This window comes from Brassica rapa, chromosome A07 (assembly GCF_000309985.2).
Source record: "Brassica rapa cultivar Chiifu-401-42 chromosome A07, CAAS_Brap_v3.01, whole genome shotgun sequence".
In the NCBI taxonomy this organism is placed as follows: Eukaryota; Viridiplantae; Streptophyta; class Magnoliopsida; order Brassicales; family Brassicaceae; genus Brassica; species Brassica rapa.
In genome coordinates this window covers 8,807,139-8,822,041 of record NC_024801.2, presented here as the reverse complement: position 1 = coordinate 8,822,041, position 14,903 = coordinate 8,807,139, and the positions used below count along the sequence as shown (strand labels likewise).

The 14,903-nt window shown below is 35.3% G+C and overlaps 2 protein-coding genes and 1 non-coding gene across 5 annotated transcripts; 2 read left to right on the top strand and 1 right to left on the bottom strand.

The window, feature by feature from the left end:
- The first annotated feature begins 293 nt into the window (after window positions 1-293).
- LOC103828651 (probable F-box protein At5g47300) lies at window positions 294-4,336 on the top strand. Its single transcript, XM_033274493.1, has one exon. The coding sequence runs from the start codon at window positions 831-833 to the stop codon at window positions 1,953-1,955; it is 1,125 nt and encodes a 374-aa protein (XP_033130384.1). The 5' UTR covers window positions 294-830; the 3' UTR covers window positions 1,956-4,336.
- LOC103828650 (pumilio homolog 5) lies at window positions 3,605-5,571 on the bottom strand. Of its 3 annotated transcripts, none has more exons than XM_009104276.2 (5): window positions 5,216-5,571; window positions 4,878-5,119; window positions 4,657-4,800; window positions 4,384-4,547; window positions 3,605-4,288 (listed from the first exon to the last, which is right to left on the bottom strand). In XM_009104276.2, the coding sequence occupies exons 3-5, from the start codon at window positions 4,792-4,794 to the stop codon at window positions 3,910-3,912; spliced, it is 681 nt and encodes a 226-aa protein (XP_009102524.1). In that variant the 5' UTR covers window positions 4,795-4,800; window positions 4,878-5,119; window positions 5,216-5,571; the 3' UTR covers window positions 3,605-3,909. The 3 variants fall into 3 exon arrangements, with proteins under 3 accessions (XP_009102524.1, XP_009102526.1, XP_033130397.1); XM_009104278.2 differs by having other exon boundaries at window positions 4,657-4,766; window positions 5,216-5,570; XM_033274506.1 differs by having other exon boundaries at window positions 4,657-5,119; window positions 5,216-5,570.
- Window positions 5,572-14,712: 9,141 nt separating this feature from the next.
- Window positions 14,713-14,819, top strand: LOC117127047. The gene has a single exon (XR_004449805.1). It is a non-coding gene; the product is annotated as a small nucleolar RNA R71 (small nucleolar RNA).
- Window positions 14,820-14,903: the final 84 nt, after the last annotated feature.

Sequence of the window (14,903 nt, the reverse complement as noted above, 5' to 3'; positions counted from 1 at the left end):
TGAAAAAGAGGGACCAAAAAGTAAAATAAAAGATATTTGAAGTAAATAAAAGAGTTATTCTTGGGTTCACCTCACCCTCTAAGTTAAACCTCTAGGTTCACCAACCAATAAAATTTCATTATTTCAAATTTAATATCTTTTAAAAAAGTAAACACAATATTATCAAGTTATATTATGTTTTTAAAATAAAAGTTAAAAAAAATAATAGTTACAAAAAAAAAGATTTTTAAAAATAATTTTAACGTCGTCAGCAAAATAATAAACCCTAAATCTTAATCCCTAAACCCTAAATCTGAAACCCTAAGCTCTTGGATAAACCATAAACCCTTGGATAAATTATAAACTCTTAATCAAAAACACTAAACACTAAAACCCTAAACCTTAAATCTTAAATTATAAACTCTAAACCCTTGAGTGTTTTAGTGTTTAGTGTTTTTAATTTAGAGTTTAGGATTTATCCAAGAGTTTAGAGTCCATCCAAGGATTTAGGTTTTAGGATTTAGAGTTTAAGGAGTAGGATTTAGTTTTTTCCTTAAAAAATTTTGTAATTACTACTATTTTTTTATTTTTATCTTTTTATTTTAAAAACATAATATAACTTGACAATATTTTTTTTATATAAATTTAAATAAAATTAATATTGTGTAAATACAAAGAAAAAGGTCCAAAAAAAAGTTAAGTTCTCTTCAATTTATTCTTCTCCAAATAAGAAAAGGGAAAGATTTTTGTTTATTTCCTTTTTTTTTTTTTTTTGGTCACGAAAGGGAAAGAGTGTCCCTATAAAAGCATAAACTGTAATCACCATTCTCTTAACAGAAAGAAAGAGGACAATGACGATGTCGCAACTTCTTCCAGATAAATTGGTAGAGGAAGAGATACTATGTCGAGTTCCGGCCACATCTCTAAAACGTTTACGAGCTACCTGCAAACTATGGAACGGTTTATTCAACAATAGGAGATTTGCAAAAAATCACTTTGATAAATCCGCAAAGCAATTTCTGTTTCTCATGTTAACGAAAGAGTATAGGATTCGCTCGTTGAGCGTGGAGCTTAAAGGTGAGCTTGGCCTACTAGATCCGCTTCATTCAGTTCAATTCAAGATAACTCATGTCTTTCACTGTGATGGCCTGTTGTTATGCACCTATGAAGGGTACCATAGACTTGTGGTTTGGAACCCATGTACCGGTCAAACCAAGTGGCTCAACCATCCTGTAAGTCGTTACAAGGGTTACATAACTAACACTCCTGGAGGTAACATAACTTACACTCTTGGATGCTACGAAGACAAGAAGTCTCACAATAGTAGCTACAAAATATTGAGACTCGTGGAATGGGAGAAGAACCAGAGATTCGAAATCTATGAGATAAAATCTGATTCATGGAGGATTCTTGACGTCAATCCAGACTGCATATTAATGTATAATCATTCCAGCGTGTCTTTGAAGGGAAAGACCTACTGGTTTGCTTTGGATGAAAAAGAGTTAGATCCCGTCGTACTCTTAGTCAGTTTTGATTATACAACAGAGAGATTTGCACGCGTGTGCCTTCCTAATCCGTATGGCATTTATAGAATAATGTCTCTATCGGTTGTCAGAGAAGAGAAGCTTTCGGTTTTATTACGACGCAGGGATGCATTAGAGTCAGAGATAGAGATATGGGTAAGCAATCCGATTGATGAGCACAAGGTGGTTTCGTGGAGCAAGATATTAGTAGGGGATGAGCCTAGGCTTGGCCTTTGCCGCGGAACAAGTTTCTTGGTGGACGAGGAGAAGAAAATTGCCTTGTGTTGTGATAGGGGGATATGTAACCAAGACACGACCAAGGACTACTTCTTCCTATACATTATTGGGGAGGATAACGAACTCACACAAGTGGATTTCGGAGCATCTTCTACATGGCAGTTACATTCGCCACTTTTGTTCAATTACGTTCCAAGTTTGGCTCAAATCCAGTGATCTGGAAGGCAAGAGAAAACAGAGGTGACTGAAAAAGCTACATATATATATTAATTAATTTGATCTTTTTGTTTTTTTTTTTTGAACTCTGAGACTTCATTGCATTGACAAAGAAAAAAAAAACTGAGTATCCAAAGAAACAAACCCATGAGAAACTGGGCAGAGATAAGGAAGTAAATAACAGACTCAATCCCTCGTCTTTGCTTTTTTTTTTGGGTCAATATAAAAAAATTCAAGTCATGCTATGTAGTAAAGATATACACATAAAAAAGACGGGATAGTTAATGTTGATCTCCCTTTTCTAGCATATTCGATAATGGTTCAATTTTTCAAAGCATCTATCATTTCAGACAACTTGGGGAGTCAGTGATCACAGAAAGCTTCTCCTTCTTAAAGGTAAAGCGGCAATAGCACTCATTATCGATTTGGTCACTCCAGTATCCTTACCAGTGAGTGCATCGAGATGTTGTGGTCATAAGAACACATAACGTGTAAATGCTTAAGAGTTAAGTCTATTTAAATCAAACTCTAACCTGAATGTATTCCTGTTGGATGCGTTCAAACCTAAGTTCAAGAAAATTCAGTGTACAAATTGCATGAGACACGCTAAGAACATACAAACTGTCCTTTCCAAGGCCACATGTAGTTTATCACTTCCAAGGCCACACCTTAGATGACTTAATTACTGAAACTATCAGTGACTAAGAAGAACATTTGTGTGTTTCTTGAAGTTTCATGGTTAGATAATAGGGACTTGAGATAACTAAACACACACGCCAAAACCGAGTTTTATACTATAATGGTTTGGACTAAAATCCAAATATAAGATATATGTGCCTGTTATACAGGTTGGCTGAATATTACTCGACCACACCTAAACCCGATTGGTATGATAATTATAGGGATATCTCGGTCAGCAAAGGGCTATTGTATGATATCTATCTTCGAGACTATGAAAGCATATTCCCTAGATGATGGTTTAACAGAAGAAGCTCTGGTCACCAAGCTACGCACCCGTCGCTGTCATCATCTTTTCTGACACGCATCATAGAGACACAATTCATCAGGTTTTGTACAATTATCTACAATTCAACATTTTATGCAATTCCAGATAAGTTAAATGTTAGGCGTGTAGTCCATGGTGTAGCAATCAGAGAATCAAAGGACTATTATAAAAAATAATATTTATAAAGTTGTGTCAGATTACTTAACTTCTGAGCTTGATTGTCTTTTATGATAAAATTCTTGTAAACTTCACTGTGCAGGAAGATACCTAACTTGTTCCGTGATCTTCACCACTAAACAGTAAACACAGACGCACAAAATCAAGTTTTATATTATAATGGTTTGTGCTAAACCAGAGTCACATGTTCATATATACGTAGTCCTGTTACAAAGGTTGACCCGACCCAAACCTAAACCCCATTGGTTATTCAAACGGTTACGTAAGATATAAGAAACAAATCTACTTATTTATTTATTTCGGTCTAGACTAACCAAAATTAAAAGTGTGCCAAAATCATTAGTGAGAAAACAAATAAAGACATTAAAATATGGGACGTGGCCGAGATAGGTACAAGCAAAACTCCCTAAGGGTACAATCAATCAAAACATAGATTTTACTCCCTGTGAAAGAACCAAAGAATGAATGAACCAAACCAAAGAAGGAAAAAGCTACAGAATTTACAAGAGACAAGTCAACAAAGGAATATACCGAGATATCAATGGAGTGTACAAAAGGCAATTATATAGTTCTATAATAGGTAACAACAAAGCAACAATATGTATCTCTTTGTACAAAGAGAGCCTCCACAATCAAATTCTACTACCAATCCTCTCATCCTCAATAGAAGATAAAGGCATCTAGACAAACAACTCTTTGGCAAAGAGGTTAGGTAACAACAAAGCAAGAATATGTATAAGTCTTTGTACATATAGGTGGATTCTTCTAGACTCACATCTTCTTTAGAACATAATCGCATGTCTTGACAACCTTTCTGGCCGAGTCATGAGTCTCTAACTCGTTTCTCCTGCTCAATATCTCAGAAATGAGTTCCCTGCACTGCTCAGCATTCAAAACAGAGATCCTTCTCACAACCGATTGCAAGACATAATTCCCAAAGCGCTGATACAACAAAGAGAGGAGGCCAGTGGTTGAGAGCTCAAAGATGATGAAGAGGACATTCCTCTTGCTGCCAAGGTGCAGACACTTTTGGATAACAAAGCTAGCATATGGATGATGTGACAAGCTGGTAATGTTGTTTGCCATTGTATTGACAAGAAAGTCGGAAGCTCCATTGTGAAGAATGATCAGACTTTGCAAAGCATTGTTCCTAAACAAATGAAAAATGTAGAACTTGAGATAATGAAAAGGAAGTGAACAAAAATAAAAACAGGCTTAGTGATGTGACAAGTGAAAGGAAATAACCCATTTTTGTCGCGTGCAATGTCAAGAACACAAGGTCTAATCATGTCAATGAGACACATCTGAACATCATATCTGGCGATTTGAACCATGGACTCAAAGTTTGCAAGGCTTCTAGGATCACTGGATAGGTTGATGATGTTGAAATCGATTAACCTCATCAATGGCTTTAAAACAAATGAAAGAACAGTCATTTAGCATAATTTCAGAAGATCAAGTCATCGAACAAGACAAAAATAGTAAGAAAAAAACAAAAAAAAACAGAGGTCTCTGTACCTCAAGCTCACGAACGTTAAGAGTCCGAAATAGAGAACTGAACAGAGGTCTAACATCCATAGATTCTTTCATGATGTCTATACGTTTGAGGAGCAAGGCGAAAACTTCAACTTTGTTACATACATGAACAATGTTCATCAGCGACTTGAATGAAGTAAAATGTTAGCCATCAGTAAAGAAGCCAAAAAGAAACCCTAACCCTAAATGAAGATTCATCTTACCCAATGCCATTGAGCAAAGTCATCTTCATCCTCTCTAAGTCGGCGATATGATCAGCAAGGAGTTGAATGATAGGTTCCTCGAGATTGAGATCACTGATCCTTGCACAGAACTTCATCAGAAGGAGAGATCCGAATTCGTGTTCGCTAAGGAAGAAGAGTCGCTCGCGGAACTCCCTGTGCACCTTCTCCAAATCCGCAACGGAAGCGTTCTCCAGAAGATCACAGAGATGTAATGCTTCAGTCTGATCACCAGAAAAAGCAGCGATTTTTCCCTGTAGGTTAGCCATGGCGGAAGGAATCTAACAGAGAAGAGAAAGTGAAGTTTTAGAGAGCAAAACCTGAGAATGTTTCTGTCCGTCGTATATATTGGTTTTTGGAAATCGTCGATCAGGAGGGCGCTACTGAGCCGTTGGATGAAAACCGATGAGCGGCCCAGATCCTTCGTCTTATGTCCTGAGCCCATCTCAAGTATCGCTGGATTGCTGTTTTCTTCAACTTCGCAAGGCTTATGTTTATGAACAAAAACAGAGTAGGAGGAGAATAGAGTCAGGAATGAGTTCAAGAGGTTGTGTAGAAATTATTGTCCTCGTATATATATAAATAAAAATGAGAATGCCGCGTGTTTTTTTTAAATTCAATTGATAACTAGATTCTGACCCGCCCTTAAAAGGGCGGGTATATTTTTTGTTTTTATTTTTTTTTAGAAATTTAATTTTTATATTTATGCTCTTCTTTATAATCATATTTGTGTATTTTTTGTAATCATATTTTTTGTATACAACTTAATCAAAATCTATTTTATAAAATAATAAAAATTTAAAAATTGATCCGGCATATGCTCGTTTCTCGTAATGATATGTCCGTATGCCCGTTTTTTGTAAATTTTTTCTTATATGTAAAGAACTTTAATTTATATGTTTGTGTATAATATTTTTAAAATTATTAGTAAGACGTTTTGATAATTTTATTGAATTTGTGATATTACATAACTATACACTTGTATCGTAGCCATTTCACACATTAATTTTGTACTTTATTCCTAAACAGTGATTTTTTAATAGTAAAGTATAGTATAATTTTTTTAGTAATAAAATAGTAATAAAATAGATAAAATTATATGTTTCTCATTCAATTTTTATGATTTGATTTCATATATAATGGTTTATATGAATTTATTATTACTAATTTCTTATGTAATTAAAAATAAGTTTTGTAAATTTTGACCCAATGTAAGAGGTGTATAATTAATAAATTTATTTGATATAAATTTTAATTGTTTGCTTGTGTATCTACATTCAAATGTTACAAAGAAGCGTTATATTTGTGAAAATTATTTTAAACATAATTTTCTAATGAATATAGCTTTTATTATTGAATATGTAATCAGGGTTTTGAATGATATGCAATATACAATAGAACCTCTATAAATTAATAATGTTGAAATTTTGAAATTTTATTAATTTATAGAGATATTAATTTACAAAAAACTTCTTTTTTATATTTCTTATTTTAAGATATATTTATTCTAAAAAAATAAATATTTGATTTTAGTGTATAGAATTAATTGTTATTTTTTGAAATTTGATATTTATATTACTTTTATTATATTATTTGATGTATATAATATATATTGCATATAACTTAAATGTGATTTTAGATATAATATCACTAATTTTCATCAAAAATATATTAAGTGTTAAATAAATATAAAGATAATTTCATTGTGAATATAAAAACAACAATATAATAATAGGTTCTTACTTATATAAAGTAGGTATACATATAAATTATTAATTTATAATTTTAATGGGACCATATATTTACATAGAATTTTCTTAAAAAATATTATCTTATTATTTTATCGATTTATGTCAAATTTTTAACCGGCCCAAGTTGAGACCGGTAAAATTTATTAATTTATAGAAATTATTAATTTATCGAGTATTTATTTATAGAGGTTCTATTGTATTTGATAGAAATTTAAAATGTGTAATCAAATTTGAACAAAGTCAAGCTATTTCTTGCATTTAATAACATTTTGAGTTATTAACCTATTTAACAAAAAAATAGTTGTACCCACAAAATGATTCGAAATAGACCCGAAAATCTTGTGAACCATAAAATGTTCATTCAATACTGATTTGATTTTTAGATGCATTAAACTGCCTCAAATGTTCCTGTTATACAAAGACACGTTGATAATTCAACTACCTCAGTTCGTGTTATACAGAGACACGTTGATAATTGATATTTAGATGCAGTTATTGAGTGAAGATTTTGATTTTGATGCTATCCCGATTATTATGCAAGTAAAGTAGTGGTTACATCCATAATATATATTTTGATGCAGTTAATATTTTTTAAGTATGTATTGTTGAAATAATTGTTGGACATAACTTTTATCAATGGGTCACGCTGTTGTTTTAATAGAATAGATAATAAATTGCCGCGTTTGCATTTAATTCAATAATAAAATCAGCCGCGTGTTTTCTATATTTAATTACCTAGATATCTTATTGGACGTTGGAGCGGCCAAATATTTACTTCTTACTGTTTCCAAAAACATTTCGTATTATTACCGTTAATTAACCAGTATTATTTACTGCGCTAGTTAATTAATCTGATTGGGCTTTTCAGAGGTCGAGATATTACTTTCTACGGTTCCCATGCAGAGTAACTGTTTTGGTAATAGTCAACTTCGAGAGTAAGAAAAAGTAAAAAAAATCGTATAGTTATCCTTAATTAAATAGCATTATTTGCTGCGCCCTTTTTTTATTGGATTATGTTGGCGGTGGTATGGTGTCCAATTAAAGTTTTTTTTTTTTAAGTTGTTAATTAATTTCTCGCAACGGTACCAAATGTAGCATTTAAAATAAATCTTCGGAAACAGTTTTAAAGTCCAACAAATGACTTGTACATCGAAATTTTACTTTTAGCTTGTGTTATATTGTACGAGAGATTTTGAATAGTTTTAATTTTCATTTCTAACTAATGTTATGGCCGTATCGTTCCTTATACAAATTGCGAAACTATCAATTTCCCCTCTAACTCGTAATCGTAATCGTAACTGGTACTTTTAGTTTTATAACCTTTATATAGATTTATAATAATCCAAACATTAATAGAAATTACCTCTCTGTATTAGTTGTGTATTATAAAATCTAATACAGTAAGTTTTATATTGTCTTAAGATCTCAAGCAAATTCAATGTACGAATTGTATGAGTATGACACATGATAAGAACAATTGTACGACAATAAGGATGTTGAGATATCTAACTTGTTCCGTAATCTTGACGTACCCCTAAACACATGCACACACGCACCAAATCAAGTTTTTATACTATAATGGTTTGGGCTATACCATAGTCAAACGTTCACATACACTTTTTCCTGTTATACAGGTTGACTGAACCAAACCTAAACCCGATTGGTTTCTAAAAATTCTATTCGAACGGTTATGTAAGATATCCAGAACAAACCATTTATTTATTTTGGTTAAGACCGGTTACCCGATTGAGTGTGTGTCAAAATCATTCACTAGTCAGAAATTAATCGAAGTCTAAATTTTTGTGGATTTATTTGCACGATGTTTTACGGCCGAATCATTAAGAGATACTAGCGCCATAACCTCCGCCCGGATACGTATGATGCATTGTGTTGTTTTGGCATTGTGATTTTATCGTTAGTTTTTTAAAGTTTTTGTTTTCTCATGTTGCCTATAATTGTCTATGAATAGAATAATGAAAATTACTTAGCTTGATTAGGTTGATATAAAAATGACCATCAGATTCATAGAGGAGGTATTGGTAACTCTTATCTTTGTAATGATTAAATTGACAATTAGTGTTATTAGTGGTTTTATTGTTCGACCAAACTTAGGTATTTGTTAGTATACAACTCAACTAGTGCAAATAAAAAGATTTAAAATTTTGATCTTAATTTTTAACAATTTATATGAACCGTAAATTAATACCTTTCCTTATTCTATCTGAAATTGTTTTTAAAAATTTCGTATTGTATTAAACTATATTTTTATAAAGTAGTAACTCTAGAAATTTATAATATTATATAGTTAGATAAATGTTTAGATTGTTTGAGGCTGCGAAAAAATGTTTGAAATGGTGGACCAAAAATATAAATTGATATTGCTTTAAGACCCAACGTAATGATAAAGTAAAAATGAGTTAAACAATTTTGGGCTTTAAATATACTGGGCCTTGAATCTAATGATTCTGAATAAACCATTATTTTGTTTTTTTTCCTTCATCGTCAGGAGACTTGTCAAGATATTTTTCCTTCAAACCTTTTTTTTTATGGTTATCTTGATAACTTGCAAACTTCCTCGTCCGCTTGATAGTACGTGAAACCATACCTACTATATCAGCTTTTTTAGATCTCATCTTCATCCATAGAGTCATAGATCGTTAAGAAATAATTAGACAGCTTAAGATAAGCACTTCTATTGTACATAGCACAATCAGAGTTGAAGCTTGTGACAAACACGTAATCTGACCTGCATGATAAATGAAAAACTGACTTAGAAAAATTAGAACTTATATTTTTTGTTAACACGATGGAATAATAACGTTGCCATACCTTTAAAACTGGAATACGTCATCATATATTTTTCTGTTGCTGTCTTAAATGAGTGTAGGAAACAAAAGAACATTCAGAATAATAATGCTTGTGGAGATTTAAAATGTCGCAGTGAGAATTACAAATACAACAACGAACAATTTAGTAGTGAGGATTCAAAAGGGTTGTGTGCTCGTCTTCATAGCCTCTTTGTCTTCATCCTCTTTTGAAGAGTTTTTTTTTGAACGCAAGCTCTCCACAACATTAAGCACAAACAGATGTGCCAAGCAGATTTTGACACTTTTATACTTTTACGAACTCGTGTTAATAGTGACCATGATAAAACTTAGCTATAAATAGAGTTAGCTACTCTAGATAAATGGACTCGTTATGGCTATAGTCTCAAGTAATTTCAGTAAACAAAGAATGACTCAATATGTTCATGATTATAGATGGTGAAGAAAGCAACTGCAACGCCAATACTAAGGTACTACATAAGCATGGACTCATGTGCTATAATGTTAGGAGTTTTCAAGGCTCTTAAGACAAATGTTGTAGTATAGAAGATTGTCGAACCAGTTCTGAGGGATATCAAAGCACTGAGAATGCAAGTACTCACTTAATCTAAGTGCAACCAATGATTTAGATGGGTTTTAAAACTATGACTAATTAAAAGGAATAACTAAATGATACTTTCTTGACTAAGGGAAAAGAGAACTCATGGGCATAGGGATTAGACCTTGGGTGATCAAGTATCGAACTAAGGATGGCAAATGATCAATCAAACTATCAACCTTAAGCCTAGACACAATTCTAAGCAAGCTCTATGTCTAGATGAATGCTCATTTGCTAACATATCTCAAACATCAAATGTCTTTGGTTGAATAATATGAAAGCAATCATTACTAACAAGTCTATTAGCTATCTTAGCACCTTTAACAACAAATGTCTTTGGCAAAGTATACTAAAAGCCCAGGAGAGTTGTCTCAGGCATTTCATCGAACACCTTTCGGGTGAGAAATGCCTAAGGATCAACAACTGAGTGGCCAACTCAGAAGATGCATTATGATTACTCTACTAGCAAGGAAATATGAATGATCTACACTAAAACATCCTAGCTCTAACCTAATCACCCTTAATCTCCCTAACCCATGAATTCAAAAGGTGATTACTCACTAATCTCCATGATTCCTCTTAAACCCATATTGGATTTCAGATTAATCATGTAGAGAAATAGATAAGAAATCAACAATAACACAAGAACATAACAATCAAAATCCAAGAGATGAACTTCTCAAGAGAGTTCTTGTGTATTTCTCAATAGATCAAAAGATAAAAGATAATCTGCCTCTGGTGGCTACAAAAGATGTTTAAAACATAGGTTTTTCCAAGTGCAAAACGTCCAAAATAAATTGCAAAAAGGTCCTTAAGAAATCATGATTTTTGGCAGCAAAATAACGCGGAGCGACTTGCAGGTGTCGCTCCGGGAAGTCGCTCCAGGGCCGATTTTTGGTGTCTCCGGGCAAGAGGTCGCGAGCGACTTTGGTGTGTCGCTCCAACGGGTCGCTCTGGATCGGGAGCGACCTTGGTAGGTCGCTCTGAGAGGTCGCTCCAGGGTCAAATATGTGTGTCTCCGGATGTGAAAACGCGAGCGACTTCGTGCAGTCGCTCTGGATGAGTCGCTCCGGGATGTGGTGCACAGCGACCTCATGTAGTCGCTCCGAGAAGTCGCTCCAGGCAGTGCTCGTCCAAAGACCACTCTAATCACCTCCTTTGAGCTCCAAATGCACCCAAATGTCTCCAGAAACTCCATGTGGTACTCAAATACCTAATAGAGACTCATGTATGCAAAATGCAACCTAAACATGTCTGAATCCTAATCTATATGATGAAAATGCTCATGGATGAATGGATAAAACAATGCAAATATGCAAGATATCAACTCCCCCAAACTTGTTCTTTTACTTGTCCACAAGTGAACTTTCTAGAACTCATAGGGAGAGAGGTTTAAGGAGGGAGCACATAGCCAAAAGAAACACAACTAGCACACTCTCTTATTACACACTAGCTTCTCTAGGCCTATCTTAACTCTTTTTGTTCTTACACTCATCATCAAGCATCCACACATTCAAATCAACCAACTCTCACATTCATTAAGCACAAAACATCAGGTGAATTCTTGCAAATGGTCAGTTGGTCCAAGTCATTTGGTTGGGTAAGGGAAGGCTTTTATTCAAGTGATTCAAGAGGTTCAAAACATATGATCTTTAAGGTGGTTTACTCTCAAAACAAGTAGCCTTGACATTGCACATAATATATCTAAGAAAGGGACCAACTCATGCATACAATGCTCAATCTCCATTGTTCTACCCTTTTCCCAAACATACAAATCACACAATCATTTCCAATGTCAAACCCAACTCACATCTCTCACCAAAAGATCCTAAGAACTTTAACTCTTCTCTTTGAAATCTACAAGGGATTTTTCACAACCTCAAAACATTTCTTAGCTCCTAACAACTTTGCTAGCCCCCTTTTTCTTTTTTTTTCTTTTTTTTTCTTTTCTCTTTTTTTTTCGTTTTTCTTTTCCCTTTTTTTTTTTTTTTTAGGCTGGGGGCCAAGACTTTTCAAAACTTGAGCTAGAGGCTTTCTACTTATCCCAATAAAACAATTCACTTAAGCACAAAGAGTCTATTCTTTTCCTTTTTCATTTCTCCCAAATCATAATCACAACACTCACCCCCACCTATAGCTAGACAATAGAGTGCCAATCTAGCAAGAATGAAGATCAAGCATTGTCGTTCCCGATACTCTCAACATTATGCACATGTAAGACTTTCCGAAAAGGCCTCACTCATCAAACAATGAAAGCTTAAAAGGAGGGAAAGGTTTTGGGAGTGGTCTACCACTAGAGTTTGTCAAAAAAGATTGGCATAAAGGATGTGACAACTCAAGTGTGTATAGCCATGACTCAGTACACAAGGGACCATGAGCAAGAAGCATTAAGTTCGTTCAGTTCAAATAAGGTTGTAGTTGGCTTCAAAGACTGAGTTTCAGCAATCAACAAGTTTCAGGAAGAGTTTTCAAGGCTCGAAACATACAAGTCTTTTTGAGAGGTGCAAAAGCTAGTCAAGTGCAACGTAGTGTTCTTTACAAGGCATTCAAAATCATTGCTCCCAATGCAAGTGAATGCAACCTATATGCTCTAGACTCTCCTAAAAATGCAAATGATGCAAACTAAATGATTGATTTTTTTTTTTTTTTTTATCTATGCAAATAGGTATGCCATGCATGACTCAATGAAACAACATCAAAGCAAACATGATCAAATACTTGGTACCTCCCCCAAACTTGAGTTACACAGTCTCTGTGTCGTCAAGTAGAGAGAGATACCGAAAAGAAGACTAATATGCAAAAATGAAATGGTATATACAAGGGAGTGTGGTGGGTTACCTTCTATAGGGAATGAGTAGAGGGAGATGCTCCCTCCTCGTCGTCCTCAGGTGGTAACTCTTCAAGGTGCTCATCAGCAGGGTGTCCATCTCTTCAATGTAGAAGGCTTGCCCGAACACAGTTGGTTTCCTCATTTTCCTCTTGATGTCAAAGTGGAGGATGTTCTCTTTACCCAAATGGAGATCAATCGTGCCTCCTTCACATTAACAATAGCTCCTGCTGTAGCTAAGAATGGCCTTCCTAGAATCAATGGATCTTGAGCCTCCTCACCCATCTCAAGCACCACAAAATCTGTAGGTATCTCATACCTTCCAATCTTCACAGGGAGGTCCTCTAAGATGCCCACAGGGTACTTCACTGAACGATCAGCTAACACCAGAGAGAGTCTACACTTCTTGTACTGAGTGAATCCAAGCTTCTTTGCAACAGACAAAGGCATCAAGCTGACACTAGCTCCCAAATCGCAGAGACTTTTCTCAAATACCATAGGTCCAAGAGCACAAGGTAGTGTGAAGCTTCCTGGATCCTCTAATTTCTCTGGAACATCAAGCCTCTGGATGATGGCATTGCACTCATGGGTAAGAATCATCATGCTTTCCATCTCCTTCTTCTTTGCAGCTACAACATCTTTCAGGAAATTGTTGTATTGAGGAATCAACATGAAAGCATCGATGATGGGCATTGCAACCTGAGCTTCACTCATTTGCTTCTCAAACAGAGCTTTGTATTTCTCTAGCAGCTGCTTCTTGAATCTACCAGGGAATGGAAGTTTGGGTTCATAGGGAGGAGGAACAAAAGAACTTTCACTTGCTGGAGTAACAACTTCACCATCCTTTACTGTCTTCTTCTCCTCTCCAACCTTTCCTTTACCTTTGGCTTCCACTATCTTCTCCAAGATCTCGTCATTGATCTTCTCATCAACAATCACCACTTCATCATCTATGTTGATGGCAACCCCCTCACCTAATTTCTCAGCATCCTTGGTGAGGGTTCTAGGAGGTAACTGCTTACCACTCCTAAGGGTGATAGCTTTGGCCTCCTTGGGATTTTGGTCAGACTTTCCAGGTAGAGATCCTTGCTGGCGATTCTGGTGAGTGTTCATGGAAGCAAATTGATTCTCTAAATTCCTGACTGTAGAAGCAAGGTGTGAGAATTTGTTGTTGAGCTCATTGTAGCTCCCATCAATCTTGGAATGAAGGTTCTTCAACTCATAACCAACTTGCTTCTCACTTCTAGTCTGAGACTCCAAGATTTGCTTCAGTAAGGTATCAGTGCTGCTCTCTTGAGGAGCAGAGGAACCAGACGAGGGGTTTTGCTGAGGCTGATAGCTGCCTTGCTGGTTGTTTCTTGGCGGATAGCCACTCTGTTGGTTGTTTGGATAGGATTTCTGTTGGTAGTTGTTGTACTGAAAGTTGGGCTCCTTTTTGTACCAGCTACCATTGTTGTTGATGAAACACAACTCCTCTTGACCTTCCAAACCCTCAACCTCATTGACAGCAAGTGGATCTTCCTGCTTGGAGTTACCAACAAACTTCAGCTGCTCTTGGGTTGCTTTTTCAGCAATGAGTAGGTCGATCTTGTCTTCCAAAGCTTTGATCTCTTTCCTCGTCTGCTTATCATCTGTTCTACTGCCTCTGTCGTGGTCTCCACTGTAGACTGCATCACTCTTTACCATGTTGTCAACCAGTTCTTCTGCATCCTCCTCAGTTCTCCCCAAGAAGAACCCATTGCTAGCTGTATCCAGTCTGGCTCTGTACTTAGGAAGAGCACCACGGTAGAATGTGCTCAGCAAGCTCTCCTTAGAAAAGCCATGGTGTGGGCATTGAGCTTGGTAGCCCTTGAATCTCTCCCAGGCTTCACTGAAGCCTTCCAAGTTCTTCTGTTGAAAGCTGGAAATCTCGTTTCTCAGCTTAGCAGTTCTTGAAGTAGAGAAGAACTTCTCCAAGAATGCTTTCTTGCAGTCATCCCAAGTAGTGATGGAGTCACTGGGTAGAGA